The sequence below is a fragment of the Pseudopodoces humilis genome, chromosome 3 (assembly GCF_049639895.1).
Source record: "Pseudopodoces humilis isolate 2021_Gansu_Grassland_sample_001 chromosome 3, ASM4963989v1, whole genome shotgun sequence".
Classification (NCBI taxonomy): domain Eukaryota; kingdom Metazoa; phylum Chordata; class Aves; order Passeriformes; family Paridae; genus Pseudopodoces; species Pseudopodoces humilis.
In genome coordinates this window covers 109,920,091-109,935,169 of record NC_142202.1, presented here as the reverse complement: position 1 = coordinate 109,935,169, position 15,079 = coordinate 109,920,091, and the positions used below count along the sequence as shown (strand labels likewise).

The 15,079-nt window shown below is 41.1% G+C and overlaps 1 protein-coding gene across 1 annotated transcript in view; it reads right to left on the bottom strand.

Annotated features, from left to right (window-relative positions):
* TFAP2D (transcription factor AP-2 delta) overlaps positions 1 to 15,079 on the bottom strand; it is a 46,126-nt gene that overhangs the window by 21,985 nt on the left and 9,062 nt on the right. The window contains exons 3-4 of the mRNA XM_014257631.1: positions 7,280 to 7,445; positions 4,420 to 4,538 (exon numbers count right to left, since the gene is read on the bottom strand). Of these exons, the coding sequence (XP_014113106.1) occupies positions 4,420 to 4,538; positions 7,280 to 7,445 (285 nt within the window). The remainder of the gene's footprint in view (positions 1 to 4,419; positions 4,539 to 7,279; positions 7,446 to 15,079) is intronic.

Below are 15,079 nucleotides of genomic sequence, written 5' to 3'. Positions count from 1 at the left end.
GTCTTCATGGATATAGATCGGTAAAGATGTAAATCCAAATGTAATTATGGTTTTAATGAAATAATTAAAATACTTCAAATTAAAATTAAAAATATTTTTTGATAGAAAGTTCATGTATACTACAAATGCATGTTAGAGTTATGCATATTTATTTATATAAGCATGAATATACTATAAGGAGTAGGTAAATTCTAAATAAAAATAAAAATTTTGAATTGAGAACACTCTGCAGAGCATAATTTCTTCTACTCATTGTTAAGCAAAGATGTAATTTTAAACCAGGACCAAATGATTATTTGATATTTAGAAGTGTGATATATTTATGTTTTTGTGGATAGATGTCCCTTTGTTTACTGTACAGTAGGATTAAGTCTGCTTGGTAGGAGAAAGTAGTTTATATAAAATGTCATAAAATATGTTCTTTCTTTTCCTACAGCATAATTTGGATAAACATTTACTTTGGGGGGAAATGTGTAAATGTTGGAAATGTGGATGAACTGACCTTTTTTCTTTCACCTTTCTTTCACCTGCCTAGTTGTTAATTACATCAGGGTAGGAATCATGATAAAGGTAGAAACGCCTAAAATCCCTGACTTTTATAGTTAATTTCCCTGTTTCAGACTAAATTCAACCTAAAATCAAATTTCCCCGTGGTTGATGCCCCCAGCTCTTTCCTCCTGCCGCGATAAAGAGCAGATGTTGGGAATTTGCACTCCCAAAGCCAGCACAGGGCTCTGCAGCTCCTGGCAGCGCTGCCTCTCCGCAGTTTGACAATTGACCAGAGAGCTCTGCACGATGGAAAAGGACAATTGCCGGGGCAGAATTGGCAGAGACAGCTCTGGAAGCCTGGGTGGGGAGAGCAGCCGAGTACCTCGGAAGGTTTCCGTGGGCAGGTGCGAGGAGCGGGGTGAGGCTCCCCCGGGGCCAGCAGGAGTGAGAGATGCTCCTGTGCAGAGGGAAGGCAGGAGCTGTGTCCCCAGGAGAGGGACACTCGGCATCTGAACCTCCCACTCTCTCCTCGCCTGTGCCTCCTCCGGATGCTCAACCCAGCAGAAATGTTACTCAGGGGGAGGAGGGACAGGCAGGAGGTGGAAGGAAAGTTTATTCTATTTGTAGGGTGAGAAGGGAGGAGGAACAAGTGGAAGGATATTTAAACAAAGGCTGGTGGGGGAGAAGTGTGATAGTTGAGAGCACGATGAAAAAAGAAACCACTGACCTATTTTTCTCGAGAGTTTTTGTCCCCAGATGATGAATGTCATTAATTCTGTGTCTAGGAAATTTAGTGTCTTAATCAGGTTTGACAGGAAAACAAACTCTAGATTTTTTTTTTTATTATTATTATTTTTTATCTGACTGTTTAAAAATCATTCATGCACTGCTTTTACCTGCATCTGCAATCACATTTATGTTTTGTAAGTGACCCATTCAAACAGAAGGGGACATCTCCCCTCTTTTCACATCCTTCTTTACTCCCACTGGAGAAGCTTTTGACTCTTTTGAGCCCACAGTAAAGCTTGGACTTGGAAATACCTATATTTATTCGAGGAGCCTTTATTTTGCAGCTAATATTTTGGAATTTTCCTTCTGGAACTCGGAAGAAAAATGACCTTTCCCTCGATCTAGTCCAGGCACTAGAGGGCATCCCTCGCCTGCAGGTTACACAAAGATGTGTCCCCAAACTGCTCGGGAGAGTTCTGACTTCCTTCTCCCTGTCTGCCTTTCCACTCCTTGTGCTGATTTATGTGGATGACAAAGAGAACAGGACTCATCTGTCAAACAATTCCTATTTTGGGCCGAAGATGTCTCTACCAAAGACTCTAAAGATGCGACCTGATCAAGCCAACGGTAGACATCCTGCAGCAAAGCAGAACTCAAAAAGAAAAAAAGTTCTCAGGAAACAAGAGGCCACAGAATAATTTTCATAAAATCTGGACCTTCATGCGATAGCCACAGCCTAAAAAGAAATTACAGCTCCTCCTTGAGCTTAACAAACTCCCTAAAACTCCATGATTTCAGCATGTTTAGAGGAAGAGAAGTATTAGTCATGCCTGAGATTTTTTTACTTGGTTTTGGTGAATAAACACAATAATCATGCAACTAATTTTGCCTTATCTTACATCACATAGATATTCAAGAGGTTGGGTGCTCTTTTAACTTAAAGAGATATTAAAGCCTCAATATATTGACGACTGTGAGGACCTTCAGCAATAATAAATTTAGAACCATCTAAAGAAGTCAAGAGCGACACAATCCTGCGTCCTTATGAGAGGCACACTCTGTGTACCTGATATTTTAGAGATTTAACAAAACTAAAAAATTATATTTGTTTCAATTTTTCTATTGCTATTGCACAATAAAAGCTCATGTTGCTTTTTTTCTGGGTTCTCTAAACCACAGAAGCCTGTGTCCTTCCATTCTGTTCCCTCCAGCAGCAGGAACCATTGAAAGATGGTTTTCCTTGAAGAAATTGTGTTGTAAGTTAGTTCTACCTGGAAGGAATATCTGCATCTCCAAAGTAAGAACAGCTTATACCACCAAGAACCCAATGAGCACTGCTAAGTTTGACACAGAATTGGTTACACAGACAGGAAATGAGCTTCACTTAGTTTTCTGTTGGAATGTTAACGTGGTGGTGCCATTCCCAAAAATTCCATTGGATAAAATTCATGGTTACCATATCCAGGCAAAAAGGTCTCTTCCAAAATGGGCTCAGGCACATTTATCAGCATTTATCTTTAGGACTCACAGCAAGGCAGTCCAAGAAAAGAAGCAACACTGCAGGCTGGATACCAGGTTTGCTACTGGCTTTGAATAAAGAGCAGGGATTTGGGCACAGCTCCATTCCTGGGAAGCAGGAATCTGACCCTGAATTACAGTAAAGCTACTCAGCCATCAGCCCCAGGCCAGCAGTTGTCAGACACCTCCCTCTCTCTCAGTCTCCTCTGATGAATGAATAACTGGCCACATAGAATCCCAGAATCATGGAATGGTCTGGGTTGGAAGAAACCAAAAAGATCCTCCAGCTCCACACCCTGCCATGGGCAGGGACATCTTCCAGTGTCTCAGGTTACTTCAAGCCCCATCCAACCTGGCCTTGGGGAACTCCAGGGATGGAAAAGCCACAGCTCCTCTGTGAAATCTGTGCCAGGACCTCACCACCCTCACAGGGAAGGATTTCTTCCTCTTTTCAGCTTTCAGTTTAAAGCCATTGCTCTGCTTACTAAAAATACCCAGCTGTGTCTATTCTTCCCTGACTTGAGATGCCTGAAGGTGGGAACAGCCCTTACTCCTCTATTTTTAGTACCTTTCTTAAGGCTGTAACTCCATGAGAGCTTTCTCTTGGAAGCAGGTGTGATACGGACACACCTGTACTTCAGAGCAGCCCCACTGAACTTGTGCTCAGTGACCCCTGAAAATCTCAGTCCTTTTTCAGAGATGCTGAAAACCTCCAGTGTTGAGGATTCTATTTCTGCCTTGAAGAGTCTCCATCCTTTGAGATAATAAAAAACTCACAAAGTCCTAAGCAAACTCTTCTAATTGACCCTGCTTTGAGCAGGAGGATTGGCCTGGGAGATCACCAGAGGTGTCCTCTAGCCTCAATCCTTCTTTAATTCTGTAATTCTGTGGTAATATGTGCTGAGACCTCAGCCTACTTGCCTAGATGTGTATGGACCTTTCAGGCTATGATTGGAGAAGGTGTTGACCTTTAGGATGAGCTGAGTTCTCTCAGCATCAAGGAGGAGGGATCTGAAATTCCCAGAGCTGCTACTGGCAGCCAAACAACAAACTGGGTACTTAGTGGATTCACCCAGAACAGAAGAAATGCAGGTAGAGTTTCCTCCCTTTGCCTGAGGGGTTTGAACCTGAATCTCCCAGGTGAAGGTGTGAAGAGCCTGGCAGTATTTGGTGAATGATATTTAAACAACAAATAAAGGCCAAGAAAGTATCTCCTGAGCCTGTCTAGATATTATCTGAAAACAGATTTCATTCATTTATGTGTGTGGGGAAAAGGCTTGTCTAAATATTGTGCTTTCTTATGGGAGAAAAAAAAACCCATCACATTTTTGGACCAGCTCCAGGAAATTCACAAGTTAAAAAAAAATTTAAAAAAGGAGGATAAACAAACCTACTTATAGAGTTGGTATAAGACATTCATCTCTCTCACAAGAACACTCAGATGATCGATTTGTAAGCACAAATCAATGCTGAGGAAACTGCAGGACCAAGACACTTGCTGGGGGCCAAGATATCTCCCAGCACACTTCCATTTTGCCACCCACTCTATCTGTGGCTTTAGGCAAGTCAGGTCTCCTTATACAAAATACAGATTATGGGATTTAACCCTATGGCTGAAAAGGGTTGCATGCCATGAAACATTTTAATTATGATTTTATTATATTGCAATATTAGAGACCCTACCTTCTACCAGGGAAGTCAGAAGTGTGACATTTGCTGCTTTTCTTCTTCCTGCAGGCAAATTCAGTCCAAGTCTGTCTAATTTTTCTCGCAAGCAGCGTCCTCCGTTCTTGGATTTTGCTCTGTCACGAGAGAACAGCAGGAAAGAGGGACTTGTCATTACTCTGCACCTTTCTCCTATGTTAATATAAGCCTAGAAACTGCACACACTTCATTGACAAATATGTGGGGTAATTACTGCAGTAGTGACTTCAATGGGAAATATTTCAGAGCTGTACTCTTAATATCCTGCTTGCTCTAGTTGATTCTTTAACATCAGTTCTTTGGCAGAGTTAGAGATTTTAATGCTTGTCATGGGGGCATCAGATCTTCAGGCAGCTTTCCACCTAGTGGAGCCCAGAGTCCTGATTTGGGCATGGCACCTGGGATTTCAGTGACTAAATATAAATATTGACAGTGCAAACATTTATATCTGATTTAGCCAAGCCAGGCTCCAAAGACAAATTAGAAAGAAACATGACCTTCTAGAGTTAAACAGATATCCACAATGAGTGAACTTTACTCATGTGGCTTGTCTGGCTGTTAAAGGAAGCCAGATAGCTTCTTAAATGTAGATGGCTATGTGGAACCCAGCTCTAACTATCCCTCTATAATTTATGTAGAGACCTGGGTACTCAGAAATGTCTTCAAATCCAAAAAATCACAAGAAAGATGGTCAAGGCAACAGGAAATGCCGAAGCTAAAATCTCAGCCATTATTGGTTATCTGTGCCCCTATGCCAAACACCTTCATCCCTTTGTTCTCACAAAATGGGTCCTGGTGTGTCCCAGCTGCTTTTCTGCAGCACCTCAGTGTTTGAAGCATTTGAGACAAATCCACTTATGCAGCTGATGTAGGTTCAAATTCTTCCTCAGCCTGAGGGAATTTTAACCTGTATCTTTCAAACAGATGCAGCAGCCAGCTGACAGAAAATAACAACTGTTAAAATGCTTAAACAATGAATAAAACAGTGACTGGAACTCTGATATCTCCCATCTCAAGTGAATTACCTGTCCATTAATTAGATAAGAATCTATGCCTTTGCTTTTTGAGAAACACATAATTTACACAATTAACTCCAAACAAGATTGAGGGGCTTTCAGCTTAGAAAAAACAATCACAGAGTAATAAAAAAAAATAACTATTAACTAAATAACTAAATATTTTGAGGTTCACATTCAAGTTCCTTCAGGGAGAGGAAGGAACCAAACACGGAATATCACCATTTGGATGCCTGGTTTTATGTTTTTATTTATTAAAAAACATCACAACTTTGGCCACATTGTTTATCATGAAATATCTTCTGAAAATATTTTTTTTCTTTTTTCAGAAGAACATTTTATTCTGAAAGCAAGCTATTTAGGAAAATAGGCAAGCTGACTATTTATTATAATATAGTCACTATATATGTGACTGCTGACAGGATGCAAAACTAGCTTTCAAGGTCTAAGGGAAACAATCCATGAGATTTTGTTTTCCTACATCTTTCCTGGTCAAATACAGAGTGTTTGAGCATGTTCTCTAGCTGTGAAACCCTCAGTTACAAATTGATTGAATATGTTCCATTGCTCTTTCTGATTCAAAAAGTATTAGCACATCCAAACTGCAGACAGGGAGGAGTTCCTGGTTTTTGCAAACTCCTGAACCATGCCCAGGGTTAATTTGGGAGAGGAGATATTTAATCTGGGTCAAAAACCTGTGGGGATTATTCAAGCATTTTAACACAGGAGACAAGTGAGCTCCCACATTCAAGTTGATGCCTTTGAATCCAAAATAACTTGCACTGTATTGATGAAATCTGCAGCATGAGTATTTAAAATGAAAATTAAGTGAAGGTTTCCCCAGGATGAAGCAAATAGAGGGGAAAATTTTGGTGGATGTTGATTTTGGATTTCAACACTCAAAGACAGTTAAAGGGAACTTATGCCTTGAAAACAGTTTATGGTCTATAGTCATTATTCTCCAAGATGTCTCAGGACAGCTCTTGAGTGCCTGCATGTCTCAGGCTGGTTAAAATGACTTTCAGTATAAGCAGGAGGATCAGTGTGGCCTTCAGTGCCAGCAGTGAAATAACCGATGACTTTCCAGCTAGTTTTGATCAAAGGGTGTTCAAGCAGCTGATGCCATCTGAGCTGATGCCTCGGGGACACCGTGACTTAGATATGCCTGCCTGAATTACAGTTGCCTCTTGGTTTTCCACTTGCAATATGAGGCACAGTCTGCCCCTTTCCTTCTTTCTGCTCCTGCTCTCTGCAGGTGTCTGCTGTGGCCAGTGAAGGGTCAGAGGTAAAATTTTACCTAATTTTTCACTTCTCCCCGAATATCTCACAACAGGAAAAGTAAAACCAGATTATCCTGTCTTTGTTGTGCTCAAAAAACATGCAGAGGAAGGAAGAAAAAGGCATCCCTACACCTCGGTGTTTTATTTTTGTGGTTGAGTGAGGGCTGTAACTATTGTAAAATTATTTACTTTGAGATAGGTTCTCAGCAAGAATTTAGATTTGTAGCTCTGGTGAAATTTTCCACTAGCTGAATTTTTTTTTTTCTCAAAACAAATCAAAGCAATATCTATCCATGCCTGATGAGTAACTGAAGAGAGGAGGCAAAAAAAAAAAAATCAGTTTGATGAAAAATGTAAACTTGTTAATTTACTGAAAATTCTCCAGGGTTCCCTCCTGATCCATCCCCTTCTATTCACCCCAAATATGCCACCTATCCAAGTAGGGAAAAAGAATAAAGCCTATCTATTAAAAATAATAATTATAAAAAAAAATACAGCAATTACAGCATTGTCTAGGAGTTGTAATCCTCACCTTCAACTTACCTTCTCAAAATACCTCCAAGGAGGGAAGCATTGAGGCATTCTGGTGGTGAAAGGCGCCTCTTCACCTCTGCAATGGTCACTTTGTACTTGGAAGTGGAGCTGAGCAGAGACAAGCGACCAGGAACGGAGCAGAACAGGTCGGTGGGGTTGACAACACAGGTGCCACCTACAAAAAAAAAATTGAAATATTGAAGTGAGGGAAACCTCCTCTTCTGTGTTTTGACAAACTCAGTGATGAACAGCTTTGTAGTTCTCTTGTGGCTGGTTTTGTTTGGGTTTGGTTTTTCTCACAGTCAGTGTGGTTTGGCTTTCTATAACATTATTGTTTTGAGAAAAATGAATGTGTTGGGATTTCAGTGTGGGAACAGTGCATTATTAGATCTCATAAGTTTTACAGTCAAAATATCTTGTGATGTTTATTTGATTTCATGCTCTGAAAAAATTACCGATTATCACTAAGGTGTCTCCAATCCAGTGTGATTAACAAAATAAGATTGAGCCCTCACAATTTAAAAAAAACCCACAGTTTGTGAAAATATTAGGATGTTGGTTCTAATGAGAAATGTTAAATTTAACTCTCATAGCAGAATTTAGGATTACAAAGATGCAAGAACACTATGGGTTTGCAGTGATTTGCAGCAAGAACAGCTTTCCACACCTTTGAACTCATAAATTCCTTCCAAAGTTAGGTCAAATCCTCAGCTGTTATTAACGATTAAAATCTATTGAGCTACATCAGTTTATCTCAGGTTAGCTCTGCACTTGTTTATTTCTTGAGAGTGGCAATTCCTTGGCCTGGGTCTAAAACTGCTGAATGATCACCAAATCTTTCAGTCAAGACTGTGATCAATAACTCCTCAGGCAAAACTGAGCTTTTAACTTAAAGTTAATATGAGGGAGAGAAAGAAAGAAAACTTTCTCTGCAACTGATCCAAGAGAATAGAACGAACTCCCAAGGAAAAAAAAAGAAATAATCTTAAGGACTAACACATATTTTTTCACCAAGCACAAAACACTTTTCTTTGACCTGCCTTCTCCAACCTGACTACAACAAAAATTTTCTGTGGAAGAAATAAATCTTACCACTGCATGCACCGTTATTCCCTGGGGGAATGAGAAAAAAAAGGAGCTGCATATGACAGTGATACAAAATATCATGTAATTCAATGCACTACTAGAAGGAGTTCAGATGGTTTATGTGAGGATGATGATATGAAGACCTTCTTAGAGCAGAATTAATCTGTGTTCATCACTCATGCTTAAAGGAAACATACTGTCTCTTTTAAGATACCCTGATAGTTTCTTTTTTTCCTGTGAACACCTTAATCTTTTTAACTACAAAACTCACTTTTTTGCTCTTAAAAATTTTAGCTTCTAACCTAAATTCTGTGAGAATAGGATAGGACAGGACGGGACAGGACAGGACAGAATAGAATAGAATAGAATAGAATAGAATAGAATAGAATAGAATAGAATAGAATAGAATAGAATAGAATAATGATAGTTACAAGCTTGCTTTAGGCAAGGTCCTACACCTTTTTCTTTATCAATTTACACTTGCAGCCCTCTTAAAATTAAGGTGTCTGTTTCACTTCTCACAGAGACAGACTGAAGGATGAACCTTCATTAAATGCAGACTATTGCTTGCTTACATAAGGCAATAAGGAAACAGAATTCCTTTCCAAATATTTCAGCTCTTGAAGGTATATTTAAACATTTGTGCTGACAGCAAAACCAGAAAAGAACATCTCTTGGTATCAATCCCAGATGGGTGAGATCCTGACTCAGTACAGCAGGGTATTTTATGACTTCTAATTATGTTCCAGGGCAGATATTAGTGTCCACTTCTTAGACAGGATATAGAGACAATTCGTGCATCACCAAAATATAGGCACATCAAGGGCACTGATGCACATTTTTACACAGCTCAAAGCTACAATTAATGAGCTCATAAGCTCAAACACAGAAATCTGGCGCCACACGCCTGAAATAATTTTGGGTCTGTGTTGTTTTGGTGTGTTTGGGTTTTCTTCGGTGGGTTTTCTTTTTTTTTTTTTTCCCAGAAACCTGTAAATATTTTCAAGTGACATTTTCAAACTTCTGGTCTGTCAGGTACATTTGTGAGGAGCGTTAACACTGAATAGATCTGTTTGTTTGGCATCTGCCACACAATGCATATACACACGTGTATATATATATACGTGTCAAGAAAACAGTAGCACTGTGTACATATTTATTTACTTCAATGAGTCTCTAGATTTTATAACGAGTGAGACTGTACTGAAATCAGTGTCATATTAAAGTTCATCTCCTTGCCAGGTTAAGCCAGTATGTGCACCCTTTATGCCAGATAAATAATTGTTCCTTTAATCCAAAAACCTGTTACCCTGCAGCTGCTCCTACCCTAACCAGAACTTACTGGAGCACTCCTTATTACTATTTCATAGAAAGTTGCTTACAGTCTGAAATAATTTCAAATATCGTGCCTAAGCAACATGATCTTAAACCAAAGTGTTTCCAGACAAGCCAGGTATGGGTTAAAAGCAAAAGAAATTAACAAGTCTAGATCATCTGCTTTCCAGAAACATGGGGAACAAGTAGCAAATTGCAAGAAGGTAAAATCTATTGCACATAATTATTTCACTCTATTAATTATTCATTGACATAGCAACAGAGAGTGATGTGGTGCTTTCTAGATGAAGATATGTCTTTGTCACAAACTGTGTGCATTTTTGAAGGCATGAATTTCCTACCACAAACACCACCTTGGAGAGGAGATGGATGAAGTCCTGGACTTTGCACTATGTGGTAAACAGAAAAAGGCATAGAGGGCTGCTGAAAAGAGAGGAGAAAGAGAAGAGGAGCCACACAGGAAGATGAAAGATTAGATTTCTTGTCAAACACATGCTTCAGAGTATTCCTTCCTTCCTTCTGATCATGTGTTAGAGTGGACAAATGATTTTGCAAAGCAGCTTAACATGAAGACCACAAGACATGTTTTAAAGTGAACTAAACAGCGGTGGCAACAACTTTCTCTCCCATCAGCACAATGCCACTGTAGGTTCTGCTGGAAAAGTCAATCCTCACTTAATTGTTGAGCCAATCTTGTCAGAGTATTTGAGAGGAGGTGGGATGCTAAGATACCAGCAGAGGAAGCAGAAATGATGCCTCAAAAACAGAGTGGAAATAATGCTTTTTATGAGTCTAGTGATTCAGCCTGGAGATCCCCATTCCTCTCAGCAGTTTTTACTGGTTTTGGAAATCTTTACCAAATAACTTCTGGTGCCAGGACACGTGAGACCCCCTCAGCTCATCAAATGAAGAGTCCCACATGCAGGAACAGCAAAGTAATGTGCCCACAAGTGTGCCTGAAGAAGGGATGGCTCTGGCCCTTCCACCCTGACTCATTATCCATGGCATTCATCCTATGGCAAAGCCAGAAAAAGGAAAAGGAGAGCAGGCAGACAGTGGGATAACTGGTGGGATCATCCAGGATGATTGCCTCAGCAATTCTGTGCTCTGAGTACTGCATAAAATGGGCCTGTGAGTGTTAAGAAGACTCTTTTTTGGGACAAGTGTTTATTCCCATAGGGAAGTGATTACATGGTCTGATCTGACTTCATCTGTTGCCATGAGATACTACTTTGGAGATGACTGTTCATGGTTATGGTTGTGCTCCTACAGCTACAGAGTTCTGGAAACACAGGCAAGACAAGATTTAGGCAAAGGGAGAATTATAGTTTATATTGAAACTGATAGTTTAGGAAAAAAAAAGGGAAAATTTCAGCACTCAGTCAATTCCTTCTTTAAGGCTTCTCTCTCATCCAGCTCTATTCAATAACTTCTTTATTCATGACAGAGCTTTAGTCTCTGATCTGTCATCTTCATGTTGATTTCAATAAGTACAATTGGTCACAAGATAAAAATGGCTGTGAAAGAGAGATGCTTTGTGCAGCTGACCTCATCTAGGTGAGAGACCAAGGGCCCAAAACTGCTCTACTGAATTCCCAAATCACCTCAAGAGACTATATATTATAACCTGATGCAGATAAAGATGTTCCTGCTCATTGCAAAGGGTCGGACTAGATGACCTTTAAAAGTCTCTTCCAATACAAAATATTCTATGATCTTAATCCATGATTATTTTCAAGTGGCCTCAGGGAGAGGAATGACAAAAGACTTAAGTTTCTAATTAGTTTACTTTGGGACCCCAATCCTTTTCAGTCCAACTGACTGGTTCATGCTAAACAGTGTCCTCCTTCATGAGAACTGTGCTTCTGCTTTGTTTCCCAAGCCTAGAATGAGCAAAAGTTAGGCTATGTGATACTGGAAAAGGTAGTCAGAGCAAACATGGGGAGAGTATTTCCCCTCTCTTATTCCTGTCTCCACATCAAATAGCACATGTCAGTACAAAATGCCAACACGAGCTGATGATGGGCTGTGCAGATGACAGCAGGGAGAACAGAGCCATGCTCTAACCCACCCGTCTTGTCAACACAATGAAAATCCCAATAATGCACGTGGCAAGGAGAGCTGGGTCTGTTTTGGTTGCAGGTTCCTTTTGTATAGATGAAGAGAACAATAGGGTGGCTGGAGTGTGGTGGTTTATTCTGATTTAGTTACTCAGGCACCTGCTGAAATGTGAGGCTCCCTTACACCATCAAATATTTGTGCATCCTTTCATTGATAAAACCTATATTCTGAAATATTTTTTATACTTTTCATTAGCAAGGCTTTTGTTTTATCAGGAAAGAGACAAATATCTGTTAATGTCATTGATGTTTTTTACACTTTAAAGGCAATTTTTTTTAAAAATGTGTCTTTAATTTTGTACATCCTTACACTCTGCAAGATCATTTTTTATTTGTTAATTGTAACAGCCACAATATGATAAGTGTTTTATATTCATTGAATACAACATAGTCCCTTTCTCCAAGATATTCACCTGTAAATGTCATGCACCTATGTAAGGAAACATCATAATACACTGGTGACAACAGTGCAGAACCGCTGTTTATTTTGTTTTTCAGGATGTAGATGTTTGTGTACTTGTGTACATTATTAAGTGTAAGCACACCTGAATGTCAACAGATTGATCTTATATAAAATATTAATAGCATGCTATGCTTTTTATTAGTCTATTATTTATATCTGCAGGTGCTGTTTGTGGGACCTTACATCTTATAGCTTATTTTCTGCCCTGTGCTGAAATTCTGCCAGATTTAAAGTATGTTGCAAAATAAAGACATTAGAATCTGTCTCTCCTTAGCTTTTTTCCCTTATCATGTGGCAAATGTAAGCAAGCAGTTATCAGTACAGATTTTGTCAGTACTGTTTAATCCCATTTTCAGTTCCAAAAGGTCTATAAGAAACTTAAAATGTTCTCCAAATTATCCTCACATGACCCAGTCATTAACATCAGCAGCTAAATATTCAAAACTCTAAAACTAATCTACATTTGTCAGGAAAATTAGCACTGCTTTTTTTTTTTTTTATTTTTTTCCTTAGTTATTCTTTTGGTTTCATTTAAGTTAACAAACTTTGCATCATGTTGGTAACCACATAAAACCAGCTCATGCTAGGAACAGAAGCAATTCCGAGATGTCCCTCACTATAACATTCATGCCAAGAAAAAAAGACATGCCTGCATGCACAGAACATGAGGATTTTTAACATATAAACCAAAAGATTCAGTAAGAAGGTATCACCAGCAGTTTCTAAGACCAGCCTCTTACCTACACCAGGTTTTTAAGGATATTAAGAGCTGCAAGAATTTTAAGTGTAAACAAGGTTTAAAAAAAAAACTTGGGAGTAGCAAGGTGGAAAAGAGAATAATAGGAATAAATGGGATTGTTACAGGAAACCAACTTTAAAGATTGGATGAACATGTAAAAATATCTCCTGCCCCCAGGACCAGCCCTCCATTATCAAGGTGTGTCAGTACTGACACAGGAGAACCTCTGCAGCTCCCGGGCTGAAGGGTAAGATCTAAACCATTCCCAAAAGAAAAGACATCTGCTTCATTCCTCTTTCCCAAACACAAGGGAAATGGATCTTCCCAACGCCTCTCCAGGTCTCTGCGCCATTGGCTTGGGAAAACCTGAGAGTGCCCGTGACCCTGTGCTGGTTCCTGCAGGAGCAGGGTTTGGGCAGGCTCTGTGTGCGGTGTGAAGGTGTGCTAAAGGTTTGAGGCTCTGCCAAAGCTGTCCCACCAGTGGGACAGAGCCAGTGATGCTGAAAGGGGGATCTGTCCCAGGAGCCAGTGGCTGGCTGTGTGTGCCCTGTTTGTGTTGTGTGTTTGCTGTGTGCCCACCCGCCGTGGGCTCTTACACACCTCACTCCCAGTGTGTGTGCCTGAGTTTTTGGGATTCCAGGGGCAGCTCTGCCTGGTGCACATCCCCAGCGTGCCTGGCTCCAAAATCTCTGCTGAGCCAGGCAAAGCTGGGACTGTGCAGATCATGACACCCCGCAGCTTGAAATGGAGCAAAGTGAGATAGAAAAGATATTATACACAACTTCATCCCCAGCAGGAACGGGGAGAAGCACAGAGCCCCAAAGCCGGGGAGAACTCAGCCCAGGGACTTTCCATGACCCTGCTGTCCTCAGCCAGAAAATACACCTTTTGTAGATCAGCAGGAAAAACAAACAAACGACAAAAAAAATCCCCCAAAAAACAACCAAACCTCAAACAGACAAACAAAACCTCGCCGAAAGGTCAAACCAGAACAAAACAAATCATCAAGCAAACAAGCAAACAAACAAAGCTCTCAAAATCCAGCCTGATCTCTGCGCCAAACTTCTGCCAAAGGTGTGGCTGAGGCCAGGAGAGGAGGATGCTGCCGGCTCCGCTCCTCCCGGCCCGGCGGAGAGCTCGGGGTCTGGGCACAGCCCGACAAAGCCGCTGCTCAACCCCCTCCGTCCCCTTCCCCAGCCCCAAACTCCTGGCGAGCTGGAAGTCGCCGAATGATTTGGCTTTAGTCGGCTGGAGATTATCTCAGCTGGAGCCGCGAAAGCCATTAATTAAGCCAGCTATTTAGATTTTTAATGCGATTTAAATTGGCCCTTGGAACAGAAAAGAAAAGAAGAGAAAAGAAGAAGACAACAGCGCTAATGACAGCGCGTTAAGATCTGAACACAATGATGGGCTATTACGGGAGTCCCGAGGCTCTTGTAAGGTTCAGAAGAGCGGGGAAAAGGGAAGGAAGGGCCCAACAAAGGGAAGACAAGGAGGTGATCTGCCCTACCCTCGGTGGGCTCAAAGCCGGGCACGTGGGGACAGAGTCCAGCCGCAGGGATGGATCCTAATCCGAGCCCCGCTCCAGCGCCCGGAGCTGCGGGGTGGGCTGGAGACCTGAGGGGACACAGCCGGGCTCTGGGACCGGGAGCTGGGGGCAGGACAGGGGTCCTAGAAAATATTTTGGGAATAGAAGAGGACAAGACTCGCCGGGGAACTCCAGGCCAGTTCAAGGCGAGAACAAGGTGAAAGGGGATGTCTTGAAGGACTTTTTCAACCTAAATGATTTTTTGGTTCTATGATTCTGTGTCCCAAGTAGCCATTCCTTGACCCCGGGATGCCTGGGGAGGTGCTAACACACCAGCACCCTACTTTTCCCCTTTGGTTTCCACACAGAACAGCACGGGAGAAGATTCTCCTGGGGTGAGGTGCAAAACCCTCAGCCCCCGCCTTCACCCGCCCCCTCCAGCCTCCTGCCCGAAGCCTCATCCCTAATGACTGAGTCGTTAGGAGATAGTTTGGAGTGTCAAAAATTAAAATTAGAATGGGGGAGAGGATCAAGACTC